Source organism: Echinops telfairi, unplaced genomic scaffold (genome assembly GCF_000313985.2).
Source record: "Echinops telfairi isolate 266 unplaced genomic scaffold, ASM31398v2 ScPeMD7_7459;HRSCAF=8497, whole genome shotgun sequence".
NCBI lineage: Eukaryota > Metazoa > Chordata > Mammalia > Afrosoricida > Tenrecidae > Echinops > Echinops telfairi.
In genome coordinates, this window is record NW_022111359.1 from 6,055,877 (window position 1) to 6,081,451 (window position 25,575).

Consider the following 25,575-nt stretch of genomic DNA (forward strand, 5'->3'; position numbering starts at 1 on the left):
TTAACTCCCCGGGATGGTACCTGAAAGGCCCAGCTGAGTAACGAAGTGTCCCCGCTAGAGAGGCTGCCAGTGCAAGCTCCCGCCCGGCCAACAGTTGGGAAGAGAGGCCTGGTGATCTGCTTTGGTAAAGATTACTAGCAAGGAAACTCCCTGGAGGGCAGTGCTGCTTGGTCACGAAAGGGTGCTAATTCCAGCCCTTCCCACCTTTTCCTCATTCCTCTTGCCCTTTTCTTGCTCACGGGCACGCACAAACACCACCCCACCACACAAACACACACACACCACCACCACCACACCCCATCCTTGGGACCCTGGGTGAGCTGTGGGGCTGGCCAGTGACTTTTCCCACCCAGCTGTCTCCCAGACGACAGAGGCATGCTGGGTTTGATTTCTTTCCCATTGGAGGGGGTTATTTCCGGTTTTCCGGAAGCTGGTGGCTCTGGAGTGCTTACTTGATTTGCCCAGGGGTTCACTTCCCTTTGTGCTAGGCAGGGAGTTCTCTGACCAAGGTCGGAATGGACTGCATTGGGGGCCCCATCAGCCCTCTCCAAGCCTGTACCCTCTGCAAAACTGACTGGCAGTTTAGTGGGAGGGGACCTCCCCCCAAATCATCTCTGGGACATGCCCACCCATGCTTCTTGGTTCAGTGTTGTCATCCAGTTCTGTATTCCGTGTTCAGCTTGTCATGCAGTTAGCATCCTTTATTTTCTGTGAGAGACAGTGGGGGGGGGGGCACACCCATTTGCTGGGGCCTGTCCAGGAGTTCTCGGTCTTCCAGTGCCACTGAGCTGCACTGGAGTTCTGCCACGGGGTGGATTTTTGTTGTGGTCTGCTTTCTTTTTCCACTGGACAACAGCTAACCATGACAACAGGAGGATGACTCAGCACACGGTCTCTCCCCAGGGATGATGGCCTTGTAAACGCTGCACGGGTTGGGGTGGGGATTGGATGATGATGGCTACACTGAGGGGCAAGGTGGGGCCAGGCTTCCCCTGCTGCTGGTGCTGAGAACAGGGTGTTGTGTAACTTGGCGGGGAGGGACGGAGGAGCTGGGAGGCTTTTTCTTGACCCCAGGGCAGAACTGCAATCCCTTCTTCTCTGGCTCCTGTGAGGAATTTGTTTTGCATCCAGGACCAAATTAGCTTGGAACTCCAGTTTGTTAATCTTTGAGACCTTATTACACAGACACACACTGCACCACCCCGTCCCCAAGGAGAAGAAACCCAATCAAGTCCCCTGCTCTAGTCCATTTCAACTCAGTGTCTCCAGAGGGCAGAGTCCAACTGCCCTGCAGTCTTTCCAAGGCTGAGAGTCTGTGGGAGCAGATGACCGGGCCTAGCACTTGAGTGCCTGGTGCGTTCAAGCCACTGCTTGCACCATCAGGGCTTTGGAGACTAGGCTTATAAATCAGGCCAAAAAGGCCACCTAGTGGCACAGTGGGCTACATCTTCGCCTGCTGACCCCAAGATCTAGGGTACAGTCCCTCCCACCAGTCCTGAAGTGAAGGTGAGGCTAAGTCCTGCTCTTAGAGAGTCCCCGTGAGTCTTTAAGTTAATGCCACTCCTGTGGGCTCAAGAGCAGACTGACTCTGACCAGGGGGCCGTGGTCAGTGATGGTAACATTGAAAATAAGCCAGCTGTTGAGGGCCCTCTCTGTACTAGATAAGAGAGGTCCTGCCCTGGCCACATACTCCAGGCAAAGCCCCACTCCCCAGCCCTGACTCCTGCCTGGATAGGGTAGGAGATGGTGGGGCGGGGCGTTTCTACCTCCTGGCTTCTTAGCCTCTTCACAGTCCCTCTGTGTGCTGGCTTTTTACTTGCTTGCTTCCTTATTTGTTTATTCTATGCAACTTTTCTTTTTCCCTTCAGGCAATTGAAGAAGAAGGGGGTAACCCTGATGAAATTGAAATTACTTCGGAAGGAAACAAGAAAACATCCAAGCGGTCCAGCAAAGGTATTGAGGATTTCCTAAACCTTCTTGACATTAAGAGTTTTCTTCAAAACACTTTGCTAATCCTCCCTTGTGTACTTGGACACATGGGCTGTCTCAGAAATACAACTTTGAGATCTCACCACTGCGGGTTGTCCCGATGTTACCCAGGAACAGTACCTGGACCAGAGGGTAGCACGCTCCTTCCTTTTCCTGGGTGAGCTTGTCAGTGCCCTTCCATGTCTGATCCTAGCCACACTTGAGTTAGCGAACATGTAGGAGTGAGTTTCTGCTTGCTTTGCTCCCCTTCTAAACACCACCTGGCTGAAACAGAATTGTTACTTTTACCATGGGTTTCAAACACTGTCTACAGGGGAAAAGCACCTGCCGTGTGCCATCAGTGAAGCTACCTGTCCGTCCCCTTCCAGCTTTCTCCCCACTCCACCTTCTAACCACTCTGGTTTTAATTCAAACCCCAAGCATGTCTACTTTCTCCGCTTATGAAGCTCTGGCCACCCCTGATTCTCATCTGTCCAAGGCCCAGTTTATCAAGGGACATCTCACCTTACCAGTAGTCACTTGTCCCTCCTCAGGTCCCCTGCACCCACCCCGGCCTGGTTTCTGATCCCTTGGTTCTGCCCTTATGTCCTCCTGCCAGGTCCTCTCCCTTCCCCTCCGTCGTCGTCACTCAGGACTGTCCGGTGCTTTGGGAAGAAAGAAGCAGCTACGCCCGGGGCCTTGAACTGTCCAGAAAGGGCTCTAGTAATTGAACGTTTTTTAACGCTTAGGCCCCCAAACAAGATTCAGAGCTCAAAGGTTGGTGTGTTTTCTGCACCGCAGACCCACTGCTCCCGACTCCAGCTGAATGCACTGGTTAGCTGCCACCAGCACTAGCACTGCACACTTGAGTGCTGAGGAGAAGGAAGGACTGCTCCTCAAGGCATTTCTATGGAGATAGGTCTTGCTGGTGTCTCCTCAGACCACCCTGCTCTTTGTGATAAGCCGCTTGTGTTTTCTGCAACGCTTTTCCCTGCCCTTCTCTCGACGGGGGGTGGTGTGTCACACTCTGTTCAAGAACTGCACACAAGGCGGGTGGCATTTTTTGCCCTTCCTGGCACTTGAGATTACTGAGAGGGGGTGGGTGGGATATTCTTGCTGTAATATTTTATTCCGAGATGGAGCTGTTTGCCTGGGTTTTATTTCAGCTTCTCATATTCTCTGATTATGCTTAAGGAAATAGAACCTTTGCTCTATGTCTCGAAGGACACAGGCGGTTGTGGAGTAGTGGATGTGGTTTTAGTCTCACGTGGGGTTTTCCCTCAGGTGGAATTTGTTTCTGCCTGTGGTGTTGGTGGGGCAGGGTGGAGTTCCAGTGTTTCCATTACTCCAGAAAGATGCTGCCTGCTCCCTGCCCACTCAGCCTCAGTCACCGCTGTGATGGCCACAGTTTGATTGACTTTTTCTAGCAGGCCATGTACCATGGCCCGTGTGATGCCCAGCTCCTAGTCTGGTTTCTCAGCATGATCAGTAACCTGGAATATAGAGCCCATTTTCAGGCTTGGTTGGGGAGGGGAGTCTACTGCCACGGAATAGCCTCCGAGCCCTTTCTCATCATAGCTTCATTCTCAATAAAGCTGTTTCTTTGACCTGTTGTCAAGACAGGCTGCTTCTGCATGCTTCTAGAATTGTTTCACACCTATCATTTGCTTAGTGGAACTTGCTTACGGATCAGCACAGGGAAGACTCTTACCTGGGCATGAGTAGAATTCGTGGAATGTTTTGTAGCTGAAGAATCTAATTCAGCACATTTGCTTTTTAAGCTGTTCCCTACGACCTGCAGGGTGGTTATTGGTTTTGAGCTCATTGCTGAATTGGAGGAAGGACATAAGAGCTCCCTCACCTCCCTTACCCAGGTTTTCCCTTCATCACCCTCACTGCCCCTCTCACTCGCTCTCTCCCCCTCATGTCCCCAGCTGTGCCAGAGTAAGTCTCAGATATGTACCCCTTTGTTCTACATGTTGCTGCAGTATCTCCTAAACTCAAGGATATTATATAACTACTCGTTAAACCCAAGAAATCACTGTTGATCTAATTCTGTTGTTTTCTCATAGGCCTGTTGAAATGTGGTTGTCCCGATCTGTCCCTTGCATTGCGTCCACTTGTCATGTCTCCCAGCTTCCCTTTAACTTGGAAAGGTACTAGGGTTTTCCTTCTAGTCCTGGCATTACCATTTTTGAGACCCAGAGACCTCGTAGGCCAGAGTGGCGTCCCCTCGCCAGGGTTTCTTTATGGAAGCAGATGCCACTTCATTCGACCGTGAAGCAGCTGGTAGAATTGAACCTAACAGCCAAGCCCTTTGGCCACTGCGCCTTGAGGATTCCTTTTGTTCTTTTATAGTCCGTTGGGTTTAATCTTGTGATTTGGGTGCCAGTTTACAGAGCAGGTTAATTTTCCATTCAGTTCTCACCTAGCATTGCTTGCAGTCCCCACAGAGGAGCAGCACCCATACGTACCACTTCCTGTTCCCAGGGTCCCCTCCGGTTGCTGAGCTGGGTCATAGGGAAGAGCTGCCCTGTGGCCTACAAATTGTCTACCCCCCAGGTGTTCTGTTCACTGCATAGGCATTTCTGTCGTTCAAATGTTAGGCTGAAGGGCAGGCCTTGCAGGTGAGCTCATTTCCAGACTGGAAGAATGTCTCAGGGCAGTAGTCCTAGGGGTCCCGCTACTCTCTCACCAGCAGGCCTGACCTTTTTGAGTTTTGTTGTTTGTTTGTTTGTTTGTTTGTTTTTAATGGTTATTTAAACATGATTTCTTGGATAGTGCCAACATGTTTCATGTAACTATTAACCTAAAGATGGTACTGCAGAAGAAAGGCCTTGGCTGTCATAAAATGACACCCAAGAGAACCCTCTGAAGCCGTTTTCTTGTCATTCACCAGGATGGGGGCACCATGAGTTGGAATCCACTGGAAGGTAGCAGTAGCTTCTGTTGTGTTATTGTTGGTCTTGGGTTTGTTTCAGGGGGCCCAGCTATCAGCACAGCAGGGGTGGGCGGCTGGCAGTTTGTAGAGTGATGTTGGCCAAATGCCTCCTTTGGAGGTGGCTCCCTTTGTGATTAAATCAGTAGGTTCGGAAATAGCCTGTTCGTTTCCCACAAGTTGCAGTCGTTACCAAATGGAGGTTTTTCTTCACATAATGAAATTACAGTTTGTAATTATGGAAGGCACCCTGTTGGCACAGTGTTCAAGTGCTAAGTTAAAGTCTCCAGCCACTCGGCCTGATGACCTACATGCCATTGAGCTGGTGCCGCTTGGAGTAGCTCTACGGAACCTGCCAGAGCTGCCCCATGCTAATGGGCTTTTCCGATTTCATAATTTCTTTCCCACTTAGTGCTCTCTCCCCCTCAGGGGATGGTTTACCCTTCTTGCCATTACATATACCATATATACTCGAGTATAAGCTGACCCAAATAGCTGCTGAGGCACCTAATTTTACCACAAAAACTGCATTAAAAATGTGCTGGAAAACTCAGCTTTTACTTGAGTCTATACAGTAGGTGTGACTTCAGAGATTCTTAGCCTGTTCAGTAGACTGTCATCCTGTTCCACTGTCATAGATCTAGATTCAGATCATCACCCCTGTGAGGTCCTCCCCTATCCTTCGTGGGGTGCTTTGTGTTCTGGCCCTGAGAGCCGTGCTCCATCTCTTTCAGAAATCCTGGTTCCCCGTGTGGAGAGTGGTGTTAGAGACCAAGGTCTGGGTGGTGGTCTAGGCCAGAGCTGGGCATCACTGAGGCAGTCAGGAAGAAGCAAGCCCAGGCCCTAACTGGAGGGAGCTGGTGCCATGCCTGCCTGACATAGTAGCCACCCTCCTGCCTGGCCCACTAATTGGTTATAACAGTCTGAGCAGGTACTTCTGGGAATTTAGGGGTGAGCAGTTGTATTTTCTTTAAATCAAAGACTTAAAGTGAGAAATTTTTGAGTGCTCACTCTACCCGCCACTGACTGATTGATTGAGAGCCCGTGGGACAGAGTAGAACCCCCATAGGTTTCCAAGGCTCTCCACTATCACAGGAGCAGAGCACGGCCTACCTTTCTGTTACAGCCATTGGTGGGGCTATAAACTGTTGACATTGCGTTTAGCAACCCAACCATAACCCACCGTGGAAACGTGAGCTTTCCCAGCAGCCTGCAGACCGAGTGAGCCCCACCTTCTGGAGGGAGTGTCTTGGACAACTGCTCTGAAAAAACGGGGCTTTGCTAAGTGACAGCTTCCTGTTGAAAATAGTTCGTCCATCTCCTTTTGGCAAGCCCGCACTTTAAAAGGCCCGTCTTTTTTGCCATGCCTGATGTTTTCCATTTTTGGCTTCCGTTCTTTTATTTCTGGTATCATTTGCAGTTTCTTGTTTTCTACTTAGTATTTGTACGAAAAGTAACAGGTATAAGCGGGTAGGAACCTGGAGGCTGGTCTGAGATACCCTTCACACTGGGGATTGGATCCACCTCCAGGGATCACTTTTCAGCCACCAAGTCTAAAGAATGTCCAGTTCTTCACTGGTTGCAAGCTGTAGATTTTCTGAACTAGATTTCCAGCCTCTTGAGAAAGCACTGGACGTTGAATGATTCCTTCTAATTCACTTGAGTTCACTTTTCTTCTAGTTACTCTCAATATTTTGTATTTCAAAAAATTATTTTTCTGTTGTTAGCTACTGCTTACAAAAATGCTGCCTGGGCCATGGGAGTGATCATGGATTTGGACACAGTGTGATCCATGGCTTTTCTTCCTAGACCAGTGGTTCTCGACCTTAGTAATGCTTTGACCCTTTATTACAGTTCCTCATGTTGTGGTGACCCCCCCCAACCATAAAATTATTTTCATTACTACTTCATAACTGTAATTTTGCTACTGTGATGCATCGTCCTGTAAATATCTGATATGCAGCATGTATTTTCACTGTTACAAATTGAACATAATTAAAGTATAGTGATTAATCACAAAACAATATGTAGGTATATATTGTGAACTATTTATGTGTTTTCCGATGGCCTTAGGTGACCACTGTGAAAGGGTCATTCAACCCCCAAAGGAGTCACAACCCACAGGTTGAGAACCGCTGTCCTTGACCCTTTTAGTCTGGGAACTGTGCTAAAGCTGTTCAGCAGCGTATAACAACCAGTACTCAAGTCTCTTCCGAGATGATGTTGGCTGGGAATGTTCATAATCGCATAATATGCCACGTAATGGAAACTGGACAGAGATCAGTAGATGGGAGCAGACACAGGAAATAGCTCCAGGCACAGATCACCATGGAGTATGGAGTAAGGCCAGAGTTGTAGATGATTTCATAAATGGTACTGAGAATCGGTTTCCAAATGAAAAGTGGTGGTGTTACTCCACACAAAGCTAGATGAAAATGAAGTGATAGAAAACAAACCAGGGAAAGGGTAGGGTCCGGTACAAGTGGCCTTGGTGTGGGCAAGGGCTGCTAAACATGAGATGGGAACACAGTCAGCGGGAGCTGCAGGCAAGTCGCGTTTTTCGTGAAAGCCATGCACGCAGTAAAATGCAGGTGGACTTTGCAGGTTCTGGAGAATGAGGGGCGGTGCAGTAAGGGCTCTTGATGTGAAAGTTACAAGTACAGGGATCTTTTCCTGCCGAGTGAGTCAGCAGGAACAAAGAAAACACTCATTTGAATAAAGGTCAGCACTTTTCCCCACTATTGATGGAATTGTGTGAATAGGAGTTGCTCTCCTCCAGAGTCTTTGTCCTCTGGGAATCCCATGTCTAGAAGCACACTCCCAGAGGAATAGTACCTCAGCCCAGAAAAAAGCAGGGTTGCCTGCATAGTCTTTTCACGGCTTTTCTTATACTTCCATCTATTTTCATTTTATTTCAGAGCATCATGGGCAAAAAAAATTACCTCGGGGGCCGCCAGTTTAACACTCCTGCTGTAGACCAACAGTAGCATCTCCCTACCGTGCTACTTCAGAATGTGGAGTGGTGGTCATGAAACCCTAGTGAACAGGTTCTTTTTGGTGAGCTGTAAAAATGGCACAAGGGCTGCATCTGAATTCCTCCTAAGTTCACAAGGGGCAAGGCTGAGCTCAGGAATACAACCACCCCCCATGTTTTCCCCAGTTCTGACGCCAGCCCTAATGAGCTCTGGTGGGGGGGGTAGCATAGGTGTTGAGCAAGATAAGTGATTCAAACCCACCAGCCATTCTTTGGGGGAAAGATGAGGCTGCTCCCGAAAAGATTTACAGCCTTGGAGCCCCTAGAGAGCTGATGTGCTTTTAGCCTACAGGCATTGGGTTTTGATAGCAGCTGTCCGTCCTGTATAGCTGTCTAACGTGGGGGGTTAGGACTCTGTTGCAGTGGGCGCAAGAACATTGACAGGGCATACTCAGTGTTTGTTAGAAAAGATTCAGGCTGCGGTTCTATCAGGACAGCCTCTTTTCAGCCACATCCTCGGGCGAGCCTCGCCCTGCCCCTGGGGGTGCCCTGTTGATCAGTGGCCCTGCTTTCTTGCTTCCTGCCGGTCTTCTGACTGACTGGTTCTGCAACCGCCGGTTCTCTGCTCCACTTCTCTAGCCATCGCCTGGGTCCAAAGATCGCCTCTGACTCCTAGCTCTTAGTTCTGTCTGGGTGGCACTAGTCTCCCCTGTGCATTCTCTTTATCTCTTGTGAAAGGGGTCACTTGAGTAAAAGGTGCTCTCCAATCACTTCTGGCTCATAAACTGACTCGCTGCTCTCCAGTCACTTCTGACTCATAAACCCCATAGGACCGGGTAGAACTGCCTGAGACTGTGACTCTACAGGAGTAGAAAGCCTCCTCTTGCCAGTGCGGTGCAGATAGTAGTTTCAAACTGCCAACCTTGTAGTTAGCAGTTTAACACTTAACCACTACGCCACCAGGGCTCTCATGGTGGTATGAGGGTGGTGTTTTAAGTCTTTGTTGACAATACAATTCGGAACCGGCACCAGCCATCAGTAACCCACTGCTGACGTTGATTCTTCCTCCTAGCAACCCCGTAGGACAGAGCAGCTCCGCCAGGGGACCTGGGCTGTCAGTCTGGTCATGCGCTGGCCGCAGTGCGGTGCTTAAACCCGATGCTCCGTCTGGCACAGAGGCTAGGGTTGACACCACACCCCGAGATACAGGATAGTAGCATCTGGTGACAAAATGGAGGGTAGCCATTCAGGGCTGGAATGGTGGCCTAGCCAAGTAGACACAGGTTTTTAGGGGTCTGTCCCTGATGATCCGCCTTTAGTCCTGCCTGTTTGTGGTGTGGAGTCACACAGGTTATATGCTCGAAGGGTCATTTCAAGTAATGTGTTTTGTTTTACTTTTACTGTTTGCTCACTCAACGCTTCGATGACAAAACAGGCTGGGTGTTTACTTGCCTGGAAAGTAGCTGGCGGCTGCAGTGAAGGGAGGACGCCACTGGAACAGCTGGCCTCGGGCCCTTCTGTCAGTTGACACGTGACATAAAACTGCTTTTGGCGGGGTGTGGGGGGTCACTCCAGAGTGACCTGGCTGTGTTCCTGCTGCTGCTCTGTGGGCAGGGCAGGAGCCGGGGCTGCGGGTTTCATGTGTGAGCCCTTTTCTCCCCAGGGCGGAGAGCGGAAGAAGAAGGTGTGGAAGATAATGGACTGGAGGAGAACTCTGGGGATGGGCAGGTAGGCACGAGGCTGCCCCTTGTCCTGGTGCGAGCCACTCAGCCCCTGGATCAGGGGCCCGGCAGTTGGCTGACCGTGGGCCCCTGTGTCCTGCAGGAGGATGTTGAGACCAGTCTGGAGAACCTGCAGGACATTGACATGATGGACATCAGCGTGCTGGATGAGGCCGAAATCGACAATGGGAGTGTGGCGGACTGTGACGAGGATGCTGACACCCTCCCGGAGCCCCTGGCCGACAGCCGAGAGCTGGTTGAAGGCGAGATGAAGGAGCTTCCCGAGCAGCTCCAAGATCACTCGGAGGTGAGAGGGTGGGCCCTCGGCCGATCTCGGAAGTGGAAGGTCGATCCAATTAAGACTTCTGCCCCCTCCTAACAGTTGGCCTTTAGTATTGGGCTTTGACGGCGTTTCCAGGGCCAGGCGTGAGGCATGGGTCCTCTCATGCTGTTAACGATGGTGGGAGGGGTGGGGCTGTGGCCCGACCGAGCATGCCCTCGCCATCCATCCATTGCAGGGCGTGAACTTCGATGAGAAGCAGGAAAGTTGATTTTAGCTCAACATCTGCCACTTCCTTGCTCTCTGGTCCTCAGCTGCACAGATGATGTGTTTGGGGAGGAGCCTGTGGACCAGTGTTGCGCATATGCCTAGAGCAGGAGGCCTTCACCCTGGGCCTGAGTGCCATCGCCGGTAATGACGTATGTGGCAGAGCCCAGCCACAGCCCTTTGTTTCAGTGTTGTGGCTGTTTTCCTGCTGCGGTAGCAGCATTTTCAGACCTGGCCCCTCAGGAAGGCCCAGTGCCTAGTAGAGCAAGAGCTGTGCTTGGGCATCGAGCTTTAGAGAGAGGGTCAGGAAATAAGTGCCTGGCATGGTGATGGCAACCGGGGCTCAGACAACCCAGCCACCCACCCTGAGGTGGCTGCATCAGTGCCAGCTTCCGTTGTGTGGATGTGTGACAGGAATGAATGTGTGTTTCACTTCTCTTGCAGATGGAGGACAAGGACACAATAAACAATTTAGATACGTCGCCATCTGATTTCACCATATTACAGGTAACTCTCGATCGTTCTAGAACTAGAGGTTGGACTCCCGGTTCTGGGACCTGTTTCAGCCCTCATTAGGCAATCCCAGTTATCTGGAGAAGTTGTTGCCAGGGGTGTCAGTTTAGTCTCCTCTGGAGGGAGTATGCTCTCCCTGCCCCCCAAACAGGCTTTGCTTCAGGCCAAGGACTTGGGACTGGGTCTCAGAGGCTGCTTCTCAGCTCCTGCCGAAAGGCCCCCCATCTATTCCGTTTGCACAAAGGCAGGTGAACCCTGGAGCTTGCCCTGCCTTCTGGGAGCTTGTCTCAGAGGAGCCTGGCTCTCTGCTGAATGAATTGTAGCCCTTTGTGTTTCCATCCCTGTCGCTCAGAACTCTTTGCTGGAACAGGCTTAGGAGGCACTCCCTCATGGTGGTTGGCATGCACTTGGTTGCCCTGGGTTTTTGCTCATTTTCCTGCTAGCCGGCCCACTGTCATCTGTTCTGCCATGTAGCCCGCTCTCTTTAGAAGGCAATCCCATGCAGTCAGCAGGAGTCGGCGCCCGGCCTGGTCTCATGGCAGTGAGGCCGGCCGTGTCCTGTAGGGGTGTCAGAGAGCCCTACTTAAAGTGCGAAATTGGCAACCCCACCCTAGATCCTGCTACTGACCCCTGACCTCAGCCCACAAACTCCTTACACTTAGCATAACGCACTTCTTCTGTGGGAGGGGGAACCGGACTTATTTTTCAAAAAGACAAGACCAATGAAGTGGGCTTTCCCAGAGGCGGGAGCCTATTGTCCCTGTAACGTGTGTGTAGTTATATGGGGAGGCTGCCTAGCTGCTAAGGGTACTGGTCCCCACATGCTGCTGCATGTCCACGGGCAAGTTCATGGCTTGCTCTCTTGAGGCCCTGGGACCTGTTATTTAAATGCGGGTTGTTTGTCAGTGCCTCCTATTCCACAGTATCCCCCGACCTTCACACCTCCCCTCACCCTTCTGCGCCTCATCCTTGGCAAGTGCTGACCTTTTGTACAATTGCAGCTGGTGGGGGTGGGGGTGGGGGCAGGGGCAGCTCCTGTCCCACAGCTTTTCATTCTGTAGTTGCTCCAAACCTCTCAGTCTTTCAGATGATTACATGAGAGCATGCCTGTGTGCTTTGTTAAGACTGGACATTGGACCTAGAGCCTTGTCCCTGCCAGGCCTTCCTCCAGAAGAGTGTATGCCCCTCCTTTGTGTGAAGGGAGCTTGGGTCTGGGGACCACTTGGGAATCGAGAGGGATTGGTAGGGGAAGGAGACCTTCCCTAGAGGACACTCTCCATGATGTTGTTGAAGGCCACTGAGAGGGGCCGTGGTGGTGGGGGGTAAGTTGGGACATGCTGGCATACTGGTCAGGTGGACTGGTAAAGACACTTGCTAGACAAGGGAGATGGGAGGGTGAGGGTTCCTGGAGAAGGCAGGGGGTGGGGCCACCTGTCTGTGGATCTGGTCAGTCCTGGCTTTTCTGTGAGCTGATGGTCAGCAACAGAGGCTGGGTGGACATGAAAAGAGTTACAGGAAAGTGCCAGCTGCCCTCCTTGAACCAGCTTGGGTTCGAGTCCCTGTCCATCTGACCAGTTCACAGACAGTGGGACCCAGGCCTTGTGGGGATGCTCCCCCAAAGTGTGGTCAGATAGCAGGCCACTCCCTCCCTACCAATGTAGGGCTTGGGCCTGGATGAGCAAGGTGAAGCCCAGCGTGATGGGACACTGGGACCTCCCCCCCACTGCCCCAGTCTGACTTGCCTTTTCTGTTGCAGGAAATTGAAGAGCCGTCCCTGGAGCCAGGTACTGTTCAATGAAAAACTTAGCAGCGGGATTTGAGCCAGGCTAGCTTTCCACCTTTTCTAGTTTGAATTCTGGAGTCTGAACAAGTTGCCGAGATGGTGGTTACATTGTTTGGAAGGGTTACCATTCAGAGCATACCAGGGCCATGGAGATTGGAAACCCAGCCGTATCGCCAGATCTGTCCCCGGGGCGGCTGCTTTGTGGTGGGACTGGTCACGCCGCTGTGACCCGCCACAGTCCTTGCGAGTCTGTAGAGAGACTTGGCAACATGGCATGCATCTCTGGAGCCACGCACATGTCCCGTCCAGCAGATCTGGTGATACTGGGCACTTGCAGCCTCTGCCAGTGTTATCCTGTAGGCGGGGCAGGCAGGCAGGCAGGCGTAGGGAACTCCATTTTAAATCATTGAGACGTAACTGGATGCCTGAAGAGGAAAGCGTTCTTCATGACAATTCCAAACCAATCCTATTCGCTTCCCGGACTGCAAATCTCTCAGATCGCCACTAGAAGATATCCGGGTTTTCCTATTGGATGGTTCTATTAAACGCAATTCAAAGCAATTTGGACATAGAGCTGTTCAGTGAATGGCCGTTGGTTTTTAAGCACCTTGGACTTTGGAAGCTAAATTTGGAAACGGCGACAGCATGATGAAGACTCAAGAATCAGCCAGAAGGTTGTTTGGGGTTAAATTTCCGGGATGCTTGTCTTCCCAGTAGCCTAGCGGCCTCAGGCAGTAAGTCGTGGTTGGCGTGCAGGTAGTCGGAGCAGGTAACCGTGTCCCCTGGGGTTTTCCAATCTCTGTGTAGTTAGCTGTTCTCCTCGTGTGCGTGTGGCAGCCGTGCCCCATCCACACTTGTGATTGCTGTGTTTCCCTGGTCATTAAACCTTGTGCCATTCTATTCCTGTTAAATCCGTAGAAAATGAGAAAATACTCGACATTTTGGGGAAAACTTGTAAATCTGAGCCAGTAAAAGAAGAAGGTTCCGAGCTGGAGCAGCCATTGGCACAGGACACAAGTAGCGTGGGGCCAGACAGGAAGTGTGCGGAGGAAGAGGACCTTTTTGTCAGCGCTCACCCGGAAGAGGAGGAGCAGGAGCAAGAGGAGGAGAAGGAAGGTGCTTTAGCTGTGGCCAGCGAGTCCACAGACGCTCAGTGGAGCAAGGCAGACACCCTGTTAGCGGTAGTGAAAAGGGAGCCCGTGGAGCAGACGGGCGACGGCGAGAGGCCGGACTGTGAGCCCACGGGGCTAGAGAAGCCAGTTGAGCAGAGTAGTAAAGGCCCCGAAGACGCGGAGGCCTCGGGCCAGGAGGCGGCGACAGAAGCTCTCCAGGAAGACTCAAGCGCTGAGCCCCAAGATAGCAAAGAAGACGTGAAGAAGGGGGACCTGGAAGCTTGTAATGAAGCCCCCCCAGCTCCCAAAGAGTCCTCCGCCAGGGAGGGCGCTGATCAGAAAATGAGGTTTGTTCTTTCTCAGTTCTAGACCAGACGCTCTCTCCTTTCCGCGGGGCACTTAATGACACATACACTGCTCTTCCTGCAATTGCCCAGCCAGACTCGGGCAGCTGTAGTTAACTGCTAGAGAGCGTTTCCGTTCTATTTGGGTATTTTCAGCTGATAATCTGATTTTTGTTTTTGTTTTTGTTTTTTTTTCTCACCCCACTCCCCCATCCCCCATCCCCTTTTCTTTTCCTCAACCACTCTTGGTTGTAGCTTTTAATTCTTCCTCATTATCTTTAGTCCGGCAGATTGATTAACTCTTGTGGGTCTGAACTCTAAGGGATAGGTCAGGTTTCCAGTGCAAGTATGTTGGGGTGTCATTGTTTCAGAACTAGAGGCCGGGTAGGTATGCCACCTCAGCTCAGAGTTTAGCATTTTGAGTTTGGGGGTTCTGTTTTTTGCCCCCCATGAGACTTCCACCTGGAGTGACGCTTTGTGTTTGTCTTTAGTTCTGGCGACGATGACTCGGATGCAAAACGCCTTTCTAAAGAGGAAAAGGGTAGGTCTCCTTCCTTGTCACATCACCACCGGGGTTGTGTGGGGAGGGGTGCTTGAGGCCCTCTGGGGGCAAGCCTGCTCTGGGCCCACCCCAGGTTCTGAGAGCCGAGTGATAGGCTGAGGAAACTGCTGTCCGGGCTGCTGTTTAGTGAGAGACCAGCGACATTAGAGCCCCGATTAGGAGCCCTGGTGGTGCTGTGCTCGAAGCACTAACTATAGTCTGGTTCAAACCCACCAGCTGCTCACAGGAGCAAGATCGGGCTGCTCTCTGCTATGAAGGAGCCTGCTGCTCCCTGAAGGGTCACTGCGTCAGCATCCATTCAGTGACAGTTGGCTTCTAGGTTTGGTTTTGACTGGCACGTTTGATGAAAGTAATGTTTCTGGGCCAAATTCTGAGCTAGGTTGTAAGAAGGACTAGAACTGGGGTCGGACAGGCGCACACCGTAGGGAGATACAGGCAACTGTTAACAGCCAGGGGCTTGAGAAGACAGTTCCTGCGAAAGTGGGATTCCCCTTGTGAGCTGCCTGGGAAGATGGGACTGCCATCTGGCTCCTTTGCTGAGAGCGTTCCTGGCGGTCCTTTGGGGGCTGGGGTGTACCCACAGATGACACAGGGACGGAGGATGCTGGCATCTAGCACAGGCAGGCCGTGTGTCTTGGGGGTTGGGGTGGGCAGTGTCAGAGGCTCAGTGAGTGCAGCGGTGCTGACCCAGAACCCTCTTTTGCATTAGGTCGGAGCAGTTGTGGTAGGAATTTCTGGGTCAGTGGCCTTTCTTCTACCACCAGAGCTACAGACTTGAAGAATCTCTTCAGCAAGTATGGAAAGGTACGCGAGCCAGGGTGTGTTTGCAGGTGCAGCAGTGCCACCCCTTCCTTGTAAATGCCTGGATGTTTCCTGTCACTGCGTATACTCCAGTGCAGCCTGTGAGGGCACCTGCTCTGGGGGCACCTGGGTGACCTCCTTCTCTTCTCCTCCACTCCCCACCTCCCTTGTGTTCCCTGGTCAGCTTGTGGGTGCTGAAGGGATGCGGAATGCCGAGTGTGGGCCAGGCTGATCACATGCAGAGGAACCTGGGGAGGAGATTGCAGAGCCTCTGAGGGAGTTTGTGGCGACAGGCCTGCTAGAGTTACTGGCTGCCTGCCTGGATGCTTCCCTAATCAGCTGGGGGCAGGCCGCCCTCCCCTCAGCTCTGTAGTGGATACCCCTTCACCATTGCATGGAAGCCTCTGGATACCAGGGTGGATGCAGGGGGAGGGGCAGACACCCCTGCCCCCTTGATGTGCGCCTTGAATTGACACCAGTGGGCATATCCTACTTTTCTGCTCCCTGGACACGGGGCCAAGTTTGCCATGCAGCACAGGGAGTCAGTGCCCAGAACTGCTGAGCTTCTGTTCCTTCTAGCTGTGCCTGCCTGCCAGTTGCCCCTGCGTGCACATTTTGTTTCTTGGTTTCAATGAGACTGAAGGAGTACGGGCAGAGCCCTGCCTTTGTGGTGCTGCCCCTTCCTCCCTCCTGCTTTCCTGGCCCTTCAAGGAAGGTAGGCCCTTGGGCAGAAGGAAGGCCAGGACCCTTGCCCTCCAGCGGAGAGGAGCAGAGAGGCAGTGGGTCTTTGAGATCCTACCTATCTCTGGTCGGCACCTGGTGATAGGATCTGCCCTCATTCCCTCCTGCTCTGAGGCTGCGTGTTGGGTCCTGGAGCTATGTGCTCGGCGCCTGGGCCTCACTGTCTGGCTTTCCTTTTAGGTTGTGGGTGCCAAGGTTGTGACCAATGCTCGGAGCCCCGGGGCTCGCTGCTACGGCTTTGTCACCATGTCTACTGCCGAGGAGGCCACAAAGTGCATCAGCCACCTCCACAAAACGGAGCTCCATGGGAAGATGATCTCCGTGGAGAAGGTGGGCATCCTCTGTCCCTGGGTGACCTTCCCAGGAGGCAGGCCCTTCCCTTCCCCTGAGCCTCTCTTCCCCTGTGATTTTAGGCCAAGACGGAGCCTGCGGGCAAGAAAGCCTCCGACAAGCGAGAGGGCGAGGGCAAGAAGGACAAGTCTGGTGCCAGTGACAGGTATAGCTCCTGCCAGCTACCCTGATGGGTCCTCATCCACACGCTGGTACCCGGGCCACCCCCTGGGCCCATGATTGGCCTGGATCTGCTCTGACCGACCTTGGTCACGGCCTTTTCTGCAGATCTGGAAACCTCAAAAGGGATGACAAAGGTGACAGGAAGGATGAGGCAAAGAAGGGCGAAGAAGGAAGCGGGGAAAAGGGTAAAGATCCAGATGATCCGAATTCCGGCCCCCCTGAGCGATCTCGAATCACCAAGTCAGGTAGTCTCCCCCAGCTGGCGGTTCTGGGCTCCCTAACCTCCCCTCCCCTCCCCTCAGGCTTGAATTGAGGGCCGTGACCCGCCCCCCCCCACAGCAATCTCTGCATCCCCCAAGCCCAGCTGGGTGTCTGGCACGTACCTCAAGTTGCCTTTCTCCACAGGGAGCCGAGGTACTGAGCGGACCGTTGTCATGGATAAGTCTAAAGGTGTGCCCGTCATCAGTGTGAAGACCTCAGGCTCCAAGGAGCGAGTGAGTGTCTGGCCTTTGGGCATGCCTGCTACCCACCCACACCTCCTCTCCCTGAGTCCCCTGTAAGAGGCCAGACTTTAGAAAGCTCTCCTTCTTGACTCTGCTCTCATGGTCACTGTTTGCTGTAGTCACCCTGCCGTGTTCTCGTCATTGATTGCCTGCCCACCGTGGCCAGCCTCCCTGCTTCTAGCATCCCTGGGTGGTAGAGTCAGCTGAGCTTTCTAGAGCTGGCTGAAAGCTTAACCTTTCAAACCCACTCTGACGTGCTCAGAAGAAAGGCCTGGTGGTCTGCATTGTCACCTTGTGCAACTGAGCCCTGCCCTGCCCCCTTGCTGTCACCAAGGGTCAGGATGGCCTTCTGGGCAGCTGATGTGCTGTGCCTCTGTCGCCTCTCCCTCCCTGCTTCTGGATCCTTGTGGGCTCATCAGTGAGTCCTCACAACCCACTTCCTGAGTGTCCTGTTTCCCCTAACCATGCATGTTCTGTGACCCAGGCTTCCAAGAGCCAGGACCGCAAATCTGCCAGCAGAGAGAAGCGCTCGGCTGTGTCCTTCGATAAAGCCCGGGAACCGCGCAAGTCCAGAGACTCAGAGTCCCGGAGGTGAGTCTGCCTCGGGTTTGCGCCTCTTGCCCCACGGGCGCAACCACAACGTATAGTTTGCCGGCTGTCCGTGGGGGGGCTCAGGCGGACTTCCTGGGTTCCACTGGGGAGCTGAATCCCCCTGGCCCCCCCTGCCCGCCCACAGGGTGCGTGAGCGCAGTGAGCGGGAGCACCGCATGCAGACGCAGTGGGAGCTGGAGGAGCGGGAGCGGCTGGAGATTGCCCGCGAGAAGCTGGCCTTCCAGCGGCAGAGGCTGGAGCGCGAGCGCTGGGAGCGGGAGCGGCTGGAGCGCGAGCGCATGCACGTGGAGCACGAGCGCCGCAGGGAGCAGGAGCGCATCCACCGCGAGCGCGAGGAGCTGCGGCGCCAGCAGGAGCTGCGTTATGAGCAGGAGCGGCGGCCTGCTGTGCGGAGGCCCTACGACATGGATGGCCGGTCAGCTAGGGCCCACGCAGGTGCCGGGATGGGGTGGGGTGCCCCTGAGAGCCATCCTGACTGGTCCTTTCACAGGCGTGACGATGCCTACTGGCCAGAAGCCAAGCGGGCTGCCCTGGAAGACCGCTACCACTCTGACTTCAGCCGCCAGGACCGCTTCCACAGCTTCGACCACCGCGATCGAGGCCGTTATCCTGACCACGCGGTCGACAGGTCAGCCCACCGCACTCTGGGGCAGAGGGGGCTTCCAGGGGTGGGCTTCGTTTCCCTCACCTTACATCTGCTCCTCATTGGCCTTTTTCAGGAGAGACAGTTCGAGGTCAATGATGGGAGACAGAGAAGGGCAGGTAAGCGGGGGACACCACTGCAGGCAACGCAGCCCCAGCTCTGTGGGTTGAACTGGGTTGTCCCTTGTGGTGGGGGAGCCTGGGGGCTCTCCAGCAGCTGGCTACCACGGGCACAGCCTATGTGGTCATCAGCACTGCCCCAGAGTAGCAGGTGGGGTCAGCCCAGAGCATTGCCGGCTCGCTTTCCAGTCTTTTGGCCTTAGACTCCTCCCTTTCTCACCCAGTGGAGGGTCCTGGTGGTGAGCCAGTCAGTTGGTTGAGGAACAGCGTGGGACAGGGGAGCCCACCAGTTGAAAGCCGGCTCTGGTCTTGGGGCCATGTTGTCAAGGCTGGAGGTGTGGGTGTGAGGCAGGGGAGACACAGGCTTCTTCGGGAAGCCGGAACAGACTTTGGGTGCTTACAGCCCTCTGGCTGAAAGGCGAGTCTTAAGGGCCCAGGTGGTGGCCGGCACATCATTGGGCATTCATAGCTGGCCTGAATTTCCCACCCATGTTGCTAAGCAGCCCCACACTTAACTCCTTGTGCCATCACTGGGCTGCATGCCATGGAAGAAGTGTACTGTGGACTATGGACTGAAGCAGCTCTTCTGAGAGCAGCCTGCGTGTTGTTTCCATGTCCTTCAGCTAGCGAGGGGTGCCCCTGGGCAGGTGGCTGGGTCCTGAGTGTCTGGCAGAGGCATCTAGGTGTGTGGGCTCTGGGCACTTGGCCAGCCTGGCATGGAAGCAGATTCGAGGGAGAGCTGAGTTTGCTTAGCTGTGTCAGCAATGAATGCACTGGTCACCTTCCTGGTGGGTAGAGGGACCCTGGGCCATTTGACTCTGCGGTTCACAGGCAGCAGAACCACCAGGACTTTGTTCCTGGAGCAGCCATGCTGGGCTTAAGAGGAGATATTTCATGGCTGTGAACCCATGTTGAACGGAGATTTCCAAAAGGATTGCTTATTCAGTTTTGCTATGTGGGGGCCCTCGAGAGGGCATTGGTTCACGTCTGTGAACTGGGACAGCGGGATGGCGGGGCCAGGCTCCATGTGACCGCCCAGTGCCTCCTTGCTGTGGAGGAGCAAGAGTATAAGCACATCTCGGATCCCCAAGGGTGCCGGTGGCAGCAGCTGGACCTTTGCAGAGCAGGGACAGGTAGCGCTCCCCCAGCCTTGACTTCATCTGCCCCTAGCTGGGGGGTGGCCCGCCCCCAGCTGCACCCCCAGTTGGCTGAGTCATTCATTGTCATTGTCTGCTGCTCAGCACCCCTCAAGTCCTGAGACCTCCTTCCTGCCCTGCCCCTTTGACCACCAGCACTACCACGAGCGCCATGGAGGGCCCGAGCGCCATGGCCGGGACTCTCGAGACGGCTGGGGTGGCTACGGCTCCAACAAGAGAATGAGTGAAGGCAGGGGCCTGCCGCCGCCTCCCAGGTTTGTGTCTGGCCAGCGAACCCAAGGGTGGTGGTTGGGCTTGGCTCCTCTGATGGGCTGGGGGGGTGGGGGTGGGGGCAGGGACCCCTGAAGTCTTCACTGGGCGTGTGTCGGAGCTTGGGGTGGGCCAGCCAAGTCAGAGGTGTCTTCCTTCAAGGGGCAGACGTGACTGGGGGGAGCACAGCCGGAGGATGGATGAGGACCGTGCCTGGCAGGGCGGTGCCGAGGGTGGAGTGATGGACAGGGACCACAAGAGGTGGCAAGGTAGGACTGGTGGTACTCACTGTCCTGGGTGGCCGCTGGGGAGGCGGGAGGAGGCCACTTAGGCAGAGTTCGGTGACACAGGTCCCTTGTCTTCCAGGTGGAGAGAGAAACTTGTCTGGCCACTCTGGGCCGGGCCACATGATGAGCCGGGGAGGCATGTCGGGGTAAGGTGCTCCACACTGGCACATCTTCCTGCTGCCTCTCCACCTCCACCTGTCTCTCCTTTGCATGTTGCCTTCACTCTGAAGGCTTAGGGCACTCCAGTTTTTCCGACCAGCTCAGCCTGCCCCTACCTGGGCTGGGGGCCAGTCCCATCACTGCGCCTCGATGCTGTGAGCCTGCTGGCACTGCTGCTCCCGAGCGGGGCCAGGGTCTGGAGGAGCACTTCAACAGGGGCCACGGGGGCCTGTGGCCGGCTAAGAGCTGAGCAGGGTTCACAGGCAAAGCCTCTGCTTTTGTTTCTAGGAGGGGCGGCTTTGCCCCTGGTGGAGCCTCTCGGGGGCATGTGATGCCACGTGGCGGGATGCAGGGAGGATTCGGAGGCCAGACCCGAGGGAGCAGACCCAACGAAGCCCGCTTCACCCGCCGCTACTAATGCTTCCCGGCTCGCCCATGCCTGCAGCTGCCGCCGCCCCCAGGAAACCTTCCCCATGTACAAATGCCGTTTGTTTTTTATCTGCTGCCATATTGTAGCTTGATACAATGTGAATTTGGGTTTTCTTTTTGTTTTGTTTTTTTGTAATAAATGTGTCTGTTCACGTACCTTTACTTCCTGTCTCTAAGTAAAACATGCCGAGGACCCCACTGCTCCCCATGGTGCTCTAAGCTGGTGTGTTTATGGGGCACAACGCCAGGCTGTGGGTTCAAACCGCCAACCCTTACCTTACCTTCTGAGCACGAGTCACACCACCGGGGAGGGGGACCTTGTGGTCCTCCCAGGAGTACCTTGGGCAGCAGGTTCAAAGGGCAAGTGACAGTTCTAAGAGTACTTTCTGGGCAATGCATGCCTTCCTGGCCCATAGGGAGCTGGGACCATGTTGTACCTCAGTCGTGCCCAGGAGCAGACCTGGGCAGCCACCTTGTGCTCTTTGACAGACTGGGTACAGAGAAAAAGGGTTCTTGTTCACCAAGTACCCATCTGAGTCCTTTGAATCTGATCCTGTTCTAGGAGTAAAACACACTGCCATCCAGCCCTGTCTGGAGGTCTCCTGTGCGATGGCCGAGCTCATGGCAGCCCTGTGAGTAGGGTTCCCGAGACCGTCAGGCTTTGGGGAGCAGGTAGCCTGCTTCTCCCAGAGAGCATGTGCAGGTGTGGTGAGCTTGGGTATATAGCAGAGGGGACATCTAGTAAGCAAGATGAGGTGTGGAGTGGGAGATCAGAGTGGATCACCACTCCAACCCTACAGGCCAGAGTCAACTCCCCGTAGATTTCCAGGCTTTCAAGCTTTGTGGGGCAGAAAGCTTCCTTTCTCCAGGGAGCAGCGGTTAGTGGTTTCCAACTGCTGGCCTCGGAGCTCCTCTAGGAAGTGAGGGAAGCCTGCCTGTGTGGCTGACCTCCGGCTGCAGGCAGTGACTGGGGAATTAGATTAGGGCTTGGACAGATGGAGGTGGGTGTCCAGGGCCCCTCTAGCCCTGTACTCCACACATGGGAGACTTGGGGAACCAAGGTAGCATATAGAGTTAATCCTGGTGCATGGATGCTGGCCCCAGGCAGTGGACAGGTGAGTGCCCTGCAACTCTCCAGCAGTAGTGGGCACAGCTTGGCCCCCGGGCGGGGAGCCTTGGGGTGCCTGCATCCCATGGGGTGGCTGGGGCAGGTCTGCCTCCTAGCACGGTTTAGGGTTACCATTCCTTTCTGGCCTCAATTTGCTCATCTCTGAAATGGACAGAGTGCCACCAGTGCGGTCATTCCCACCCACTGAGGGCCCATCTCCGCCTTCTGGGAGCCCCCTCAGTACCTTGCCCGCGCCACCCCTACAACCCTGGGTTACAGTTAGCAGCTGTGACCCTTGTCTGCTTTGCAGGGACTGGACGCTACCAAGAAGTGCCCATAGCCACACACCAGCCCCAAGTAGGCCTTCCCGCAGGAGCAGCACCCTAGTAGCGGGGGAACTGGTTTGGCAAGCTGCGTCACCAGCTCACTGTCCCTGCCTATTACTGGGGACACCCAGCCAGGTCCCTGCCCAACCTCCAGACCCGTCTCTCGTCTGTCGGCCAGAAAAAATGGGCGCACACGATTGGAATCTGACAGCCATGCCAGCTGCTTCATCTGTGGGCTATGATGGTCCTTTCACTTGGGGCCGGCCTTGGCCATGGGGGGCAGTCTCCTGACTGCCACACTGGCCAGCAGGACTGGGAACCCAGGATCAGGGGTACTACCTCTGTCCGGCTCACCCCATCTCCCCTATCAGGAGGGAAGCCGTGCAGCCAACACTGGGGAGAACCCTGCAGAGAACACCTTCCTGGAGCCTTCTGCAGTCAGTGGGTGTTCCCTCCCCCCACCCCGGGGTGTCCTCCCTGGGGCAGGTCAAAAGCACGCTTTTCTTTTCCACACCAGAAGACGGGAGTTCCCTTGCCTGCCCTTCATAGTTTAGAGGCATGAAATTGGATTACACTGTTCCAGGTTGGGGTCCCAGACCAGGACCCTGCCCCCATGCCCACCCCTACCCTGTTAGGGGAATCTCCACTTTGGTTCATGGCATAGACTCCCTCCAATGCCTGTGGTGTTCTTGGGGCATGGGTGGGGCGGGTGCCAACAGGAACATGGAGACTAGCTCACAGCCCTCCAGTACACACCAGAGCCCCTGGGGCCCCAATGGAGGCCAGGTAGCTGCGCCCACAAAGGGGGGCATAGACAGATGGCAGTGCCCATCAGGCCTGCCCACTCCAGAACTCCCAGGACTGCCAGCAAGGAGGGAGAAGGCTGGGGACCGGAGCAGAAGGCAGGCAGTGGGTAGACCAGCCAGCTGAGGGGAGGGTACAGCCTGAGCTGAGGCTCAAGGTAAGGATGGGTTGGTTACACCCACTTCTAGTGCCAGTGCCCGGGCTCTGGGATGATCCCAGCTGAGCTCAGAGCTCCCAGAACAGCCCTCCCGACCCCAGGCTCCCCCTCAGTACCTCAGCCTTCCCGGCCCTCTAAGCATTCTTTCTGGAGCACCAGGGCCCACTGCCTAGACCCCTACCCAGGCCAATCAGTGCCCAGATGCTGCCAAGGACCGGTGAGGAGCCCCCAGGTCTAACAGGCTTTCCAAAGTCCTTTATTAGGCCCTCCAGGGCTTGAGCTGCACTTGGCGGGGGTGGGGTGGGAGGATGTCCCAGCCTGGAGTCTTCCTGTCCCTGGTGTCCCTGTCCCCAAGGCCTAGCCAGGACAGGTGTCTACATCCAACCTGCTACTTGGAATGCTCTTTGGCGCGTTCCTTGAGGTAGTTCCAGCCCTCCCTGGAGTAGTCGCAGGCCTTGGAGGGGGCCGCCGACAGCGCTGACATCATCCTGAGGACACCTGGGAAACAAAGGTGGTTGCCCATCCAGGCTCCCCACCCCGCCCCTCCACAGTCCCTTCACCCCGGGGCTCTAGGCCAACTCCTGAGGCACGCTGGCTTTGAGGAAGCTTTTCTGAAACACCACTTCCTACGCTGCCAATGCCAAGAGGGGAAATTGAGACAGTGAGGGGCTAAGTATTAGTTGCCACCTAGCCAGCTCCGATCCATGGCGACCCGATCCCATGGGTGCAACAGCGAACAGACTGCTCCAAAGGGTGTCTATGGCCAGCAGGTGTAATCAATCACTAGGTCTTTCTTCCGTGGCACCTCCAGCCGGTTTTGAACTGTCAACCTTTTGGCTGACAGTCTTGAGCTTAACGATCTGTACCCTCTCCCCTGGAACCAGAGGAGGAATAGGGCCTTGCTTTGGGAGGAGCTCACCTAATGAGCTCAGACCCCAAACCTCATAGAGCCTCTGCCCAGTCTTTTAGACACATGAGATGCTGTGTGTGTGTGTCCTGACACGTAGCAGGGAGGGGGTGATGGGCCTGGCCATCAAAGGCCTAGGCTAGGCTACCCCTCACCCCTACCACCCCCAATAGAGGCTCCAGGGGTATACCTGAATTCCAGGAGTCACGGAAGGAAAAGTTCAACTTCGGAGGGGACGGTAGCTGGGAGGAGAGAAGGGGGCTGGTGAGAAGAGGGAGGCAGGCTGTGCCCTCCAGAGGCAGAGAGAGAGGACATGGAGTATCTACCGGGGTACACAAGGACCTAGGGAGACCCCAGATCTGATGAACCCAGCCCTGGCCTCCCTCCAGCCCAGGGTACCCACCTGCGGCATCCGTAGCCCTGTTTGCTGGCTCACGTACTGGCTGAACTGGTACATGGCTGGGGGGACCACCTCCTCGACTTTTTGAAGGGCAGCCTGGCTCTTGTGGCTGGGGCCCAGCAGCTGCTGGTCGTACACCAGGTAGACAGCGCCCCCTGTCACGCTGCCCTTGATGAGAAACCTGTGGGTACAAGGAGTCACTGCCTGGCTGACCCTAGGCTCCATGCCCACAAGGAGATGGTCCAGAAGATGGCACGTGTACATCAAGGGGCAGCACGGACACAGTGTGCACATAGCTCCAACACAGAACTCCATTTAACTGGTAAACTGAGGCCCGGGAACGAGCAGCGGGTCCCTTGAGGTCGGGCGCTGTGGAGGCTGCAGGGAGGACTGAAGCCCTCTGCCCCTTCGACCGTCCAGATCACCCCCTGCGCGGCATACGCTGCGTCCTCTGGGTGGCCGGACTTCCCGGGCACGCCTGTCTTACAAAGGACACAATTAAGGGCCAGAGAGGTCTCGCCCTAGGCTCGCGGGGAGGTAGGAGGGCAGCACTTGGCAGCTTCTGCAACCCCGCTCCACCAAGCCTCAGTTTCCCTACTCGAAGGCCCGACACGACGGGAAACGAAGAGCAAGTCCCAGATCAAACCGGAAGGGGGGTACGCCCGCAGGAAGGAGATTTCTCCGGGGCCAGGGACCCACCCGGTGGTCTCACGCACCTCATCACCGGCCACGCCCGGACCACCATTGCAGCTCAACTCCGCGCTCTGCGCGCAAGGACACTCGGCTCACCCGCCGCTTCCGGTCGCGACGCCACAGGGGCCGCTGGGAGGCGTAGTCTCCTTTTGCCCTCGCAAAGGCTTCCGGGAGGCGGAGGTTGTAGTTCCAATGCCTCCTGGGAAATGTAGTCTTCAGTGCCGAGAATGCCACAAAGCTGCTGGGAAATGTAGTGGGCAGTGCCCCGTAAAGCGGCCGAAGAGTTAATCTGGCCGTGAAGACTCCTGGGAAATGTAGTCCAGACAGGCTCGGTCCTAGGAGCGTGAAGGGAGAAAAGGTGTCAGGCGTCTTAAAGGTGACTGAAAGAGATGTTGGGGACCCGTGAAGCCCACCCGCGCCCGCGCGGAGTACAAAGAACCCCGGCCGAAGAAAGGGCGTCGTCTAGAAGGAAGGAGGTTGTCAAGGCAACGAGATGGCGGACTGG

General features: G+C 54.9%; 2 protein-coding genes across 6 annotated transcripts in view; one reads left to right on the plus strand and one right to left on the minus strand.

The window, feature by feature from the left end:
* The window catches only part of SAFB (scaffold attachment factor B), a 22,514-nt gene extending 1,677 nt beyond the window's left edge, over positions 1 to 20,837 (plus strand). Inside the window, exons 2-21 of one of the 5 annotated variants that reach the window (XM_045300086.1) lie at positions 1,867 to 1,953; positions 9,544 to 9,608; positions 9,705 to 9,908; positions 10,593 to 10,655; positions 12,418 to 12,445; positions 13,363 to 13,903; positions 14,392 to 14,441; positions 15,172 to 15,266; positions 16,185 to 16,334; positions 16,418 to 16,500; positions 16,623 to 16,762; positions 16,923 to 17,011; positions 17,505 to 17,611; positions 17,757 to 18,047; positions 18,123 to 18,260; positions 18,352 to 18,394; positions 19,636 to 19,805; positions 19,963 to 20,069; positions 20,167 to 20,233; positions 20,535 to 20,837. In XM_045300086.1, the coding sequence (XP_045156021.1) occupies positions 1,867 to 1,953; positions 9,544 to 9,608; positions 9,705 to 9,908; positions 10,593 to 10,655; positions 12,418 to 12,445; positions 13,363 to 13,903; positions 14,392 to 14,441; positions 15,172 to 15,266; positions 16,185 to 16,334; positions 16,418 to 16,500; positions 16,623 to 16,762; positions 16,923 to 17,011; positions 17,505 to 17,611; positions 17,757 to 18,047; positions 18,123 to 18,260; positions 18,352 to 18,394; positions 19,636 to 19,805; positions 19,963 to 20,069; positions 20,167 to 20,233; positions 20,535 to 20,664 (2,648 nt within the window). In that variant the 3' untranslated portion in view covers positions 20,665 to 20,837. The remainder of the gene's footprint in view (positions 1 to 1,866; positions 1,954 to 9,543; positions 9,609 to 9,704; positions 9,909 to 10,592; positions 10,656 to 12,417; positions 12,446 to 13,362; positions 13,904 to 14,391; positions 14,442 to 15,171; positions 15,267 to 16,184; positions 16,335 to 16,417; positions 16,501 to 16,622; positions 16,763 to 16,922; positions 17,012 to 17,504; positions 17,612 to 17,756; positions 18,048 to 18,122; positions 18,261 to 18,351; positions 18,395 to 19,635; positions 19,806 to 19,962; positions 20,070 to 20,166; positions 20,234 to 20,534) is intronic. The other 4 variants (XM_045300087.1, XM_045300088.1, XM_004714255.2 and 1 more) reach the window with 4 other exon arrangements.
* Positions 20,838 to 23,305: 2,468 nt separating this feature from the next.
* Positions 23,306 to 25,179, minus strand: MICOS13 (mitochondrial contact site and cristae organizing system subunit 13). Its single transcript, XM_004714348.2, has 4 exons — positions 25,094 to 25,179; positions 24,381 to 24,558; positions 24,168 to 24,219; positions 23,306 to 23,568 (listed from the first exon to the last, which is right to left on the minus strand). The coding sequence occupies exons 1-4, from the start codon at positions 25,120 to 25,122 to the stop codon at positions 23,459 to 23,461; spliced, it is 369 nt and encodes a 122-aa protein (XP_004714405.1). The 5' UTR covers positions 25,123 to 25,179; the 3' UTR covers positions 23,306 to 23,458.
* Between the last annotated feature and the right edge of the window lie 396 nt (positions 25,180 to 25,575).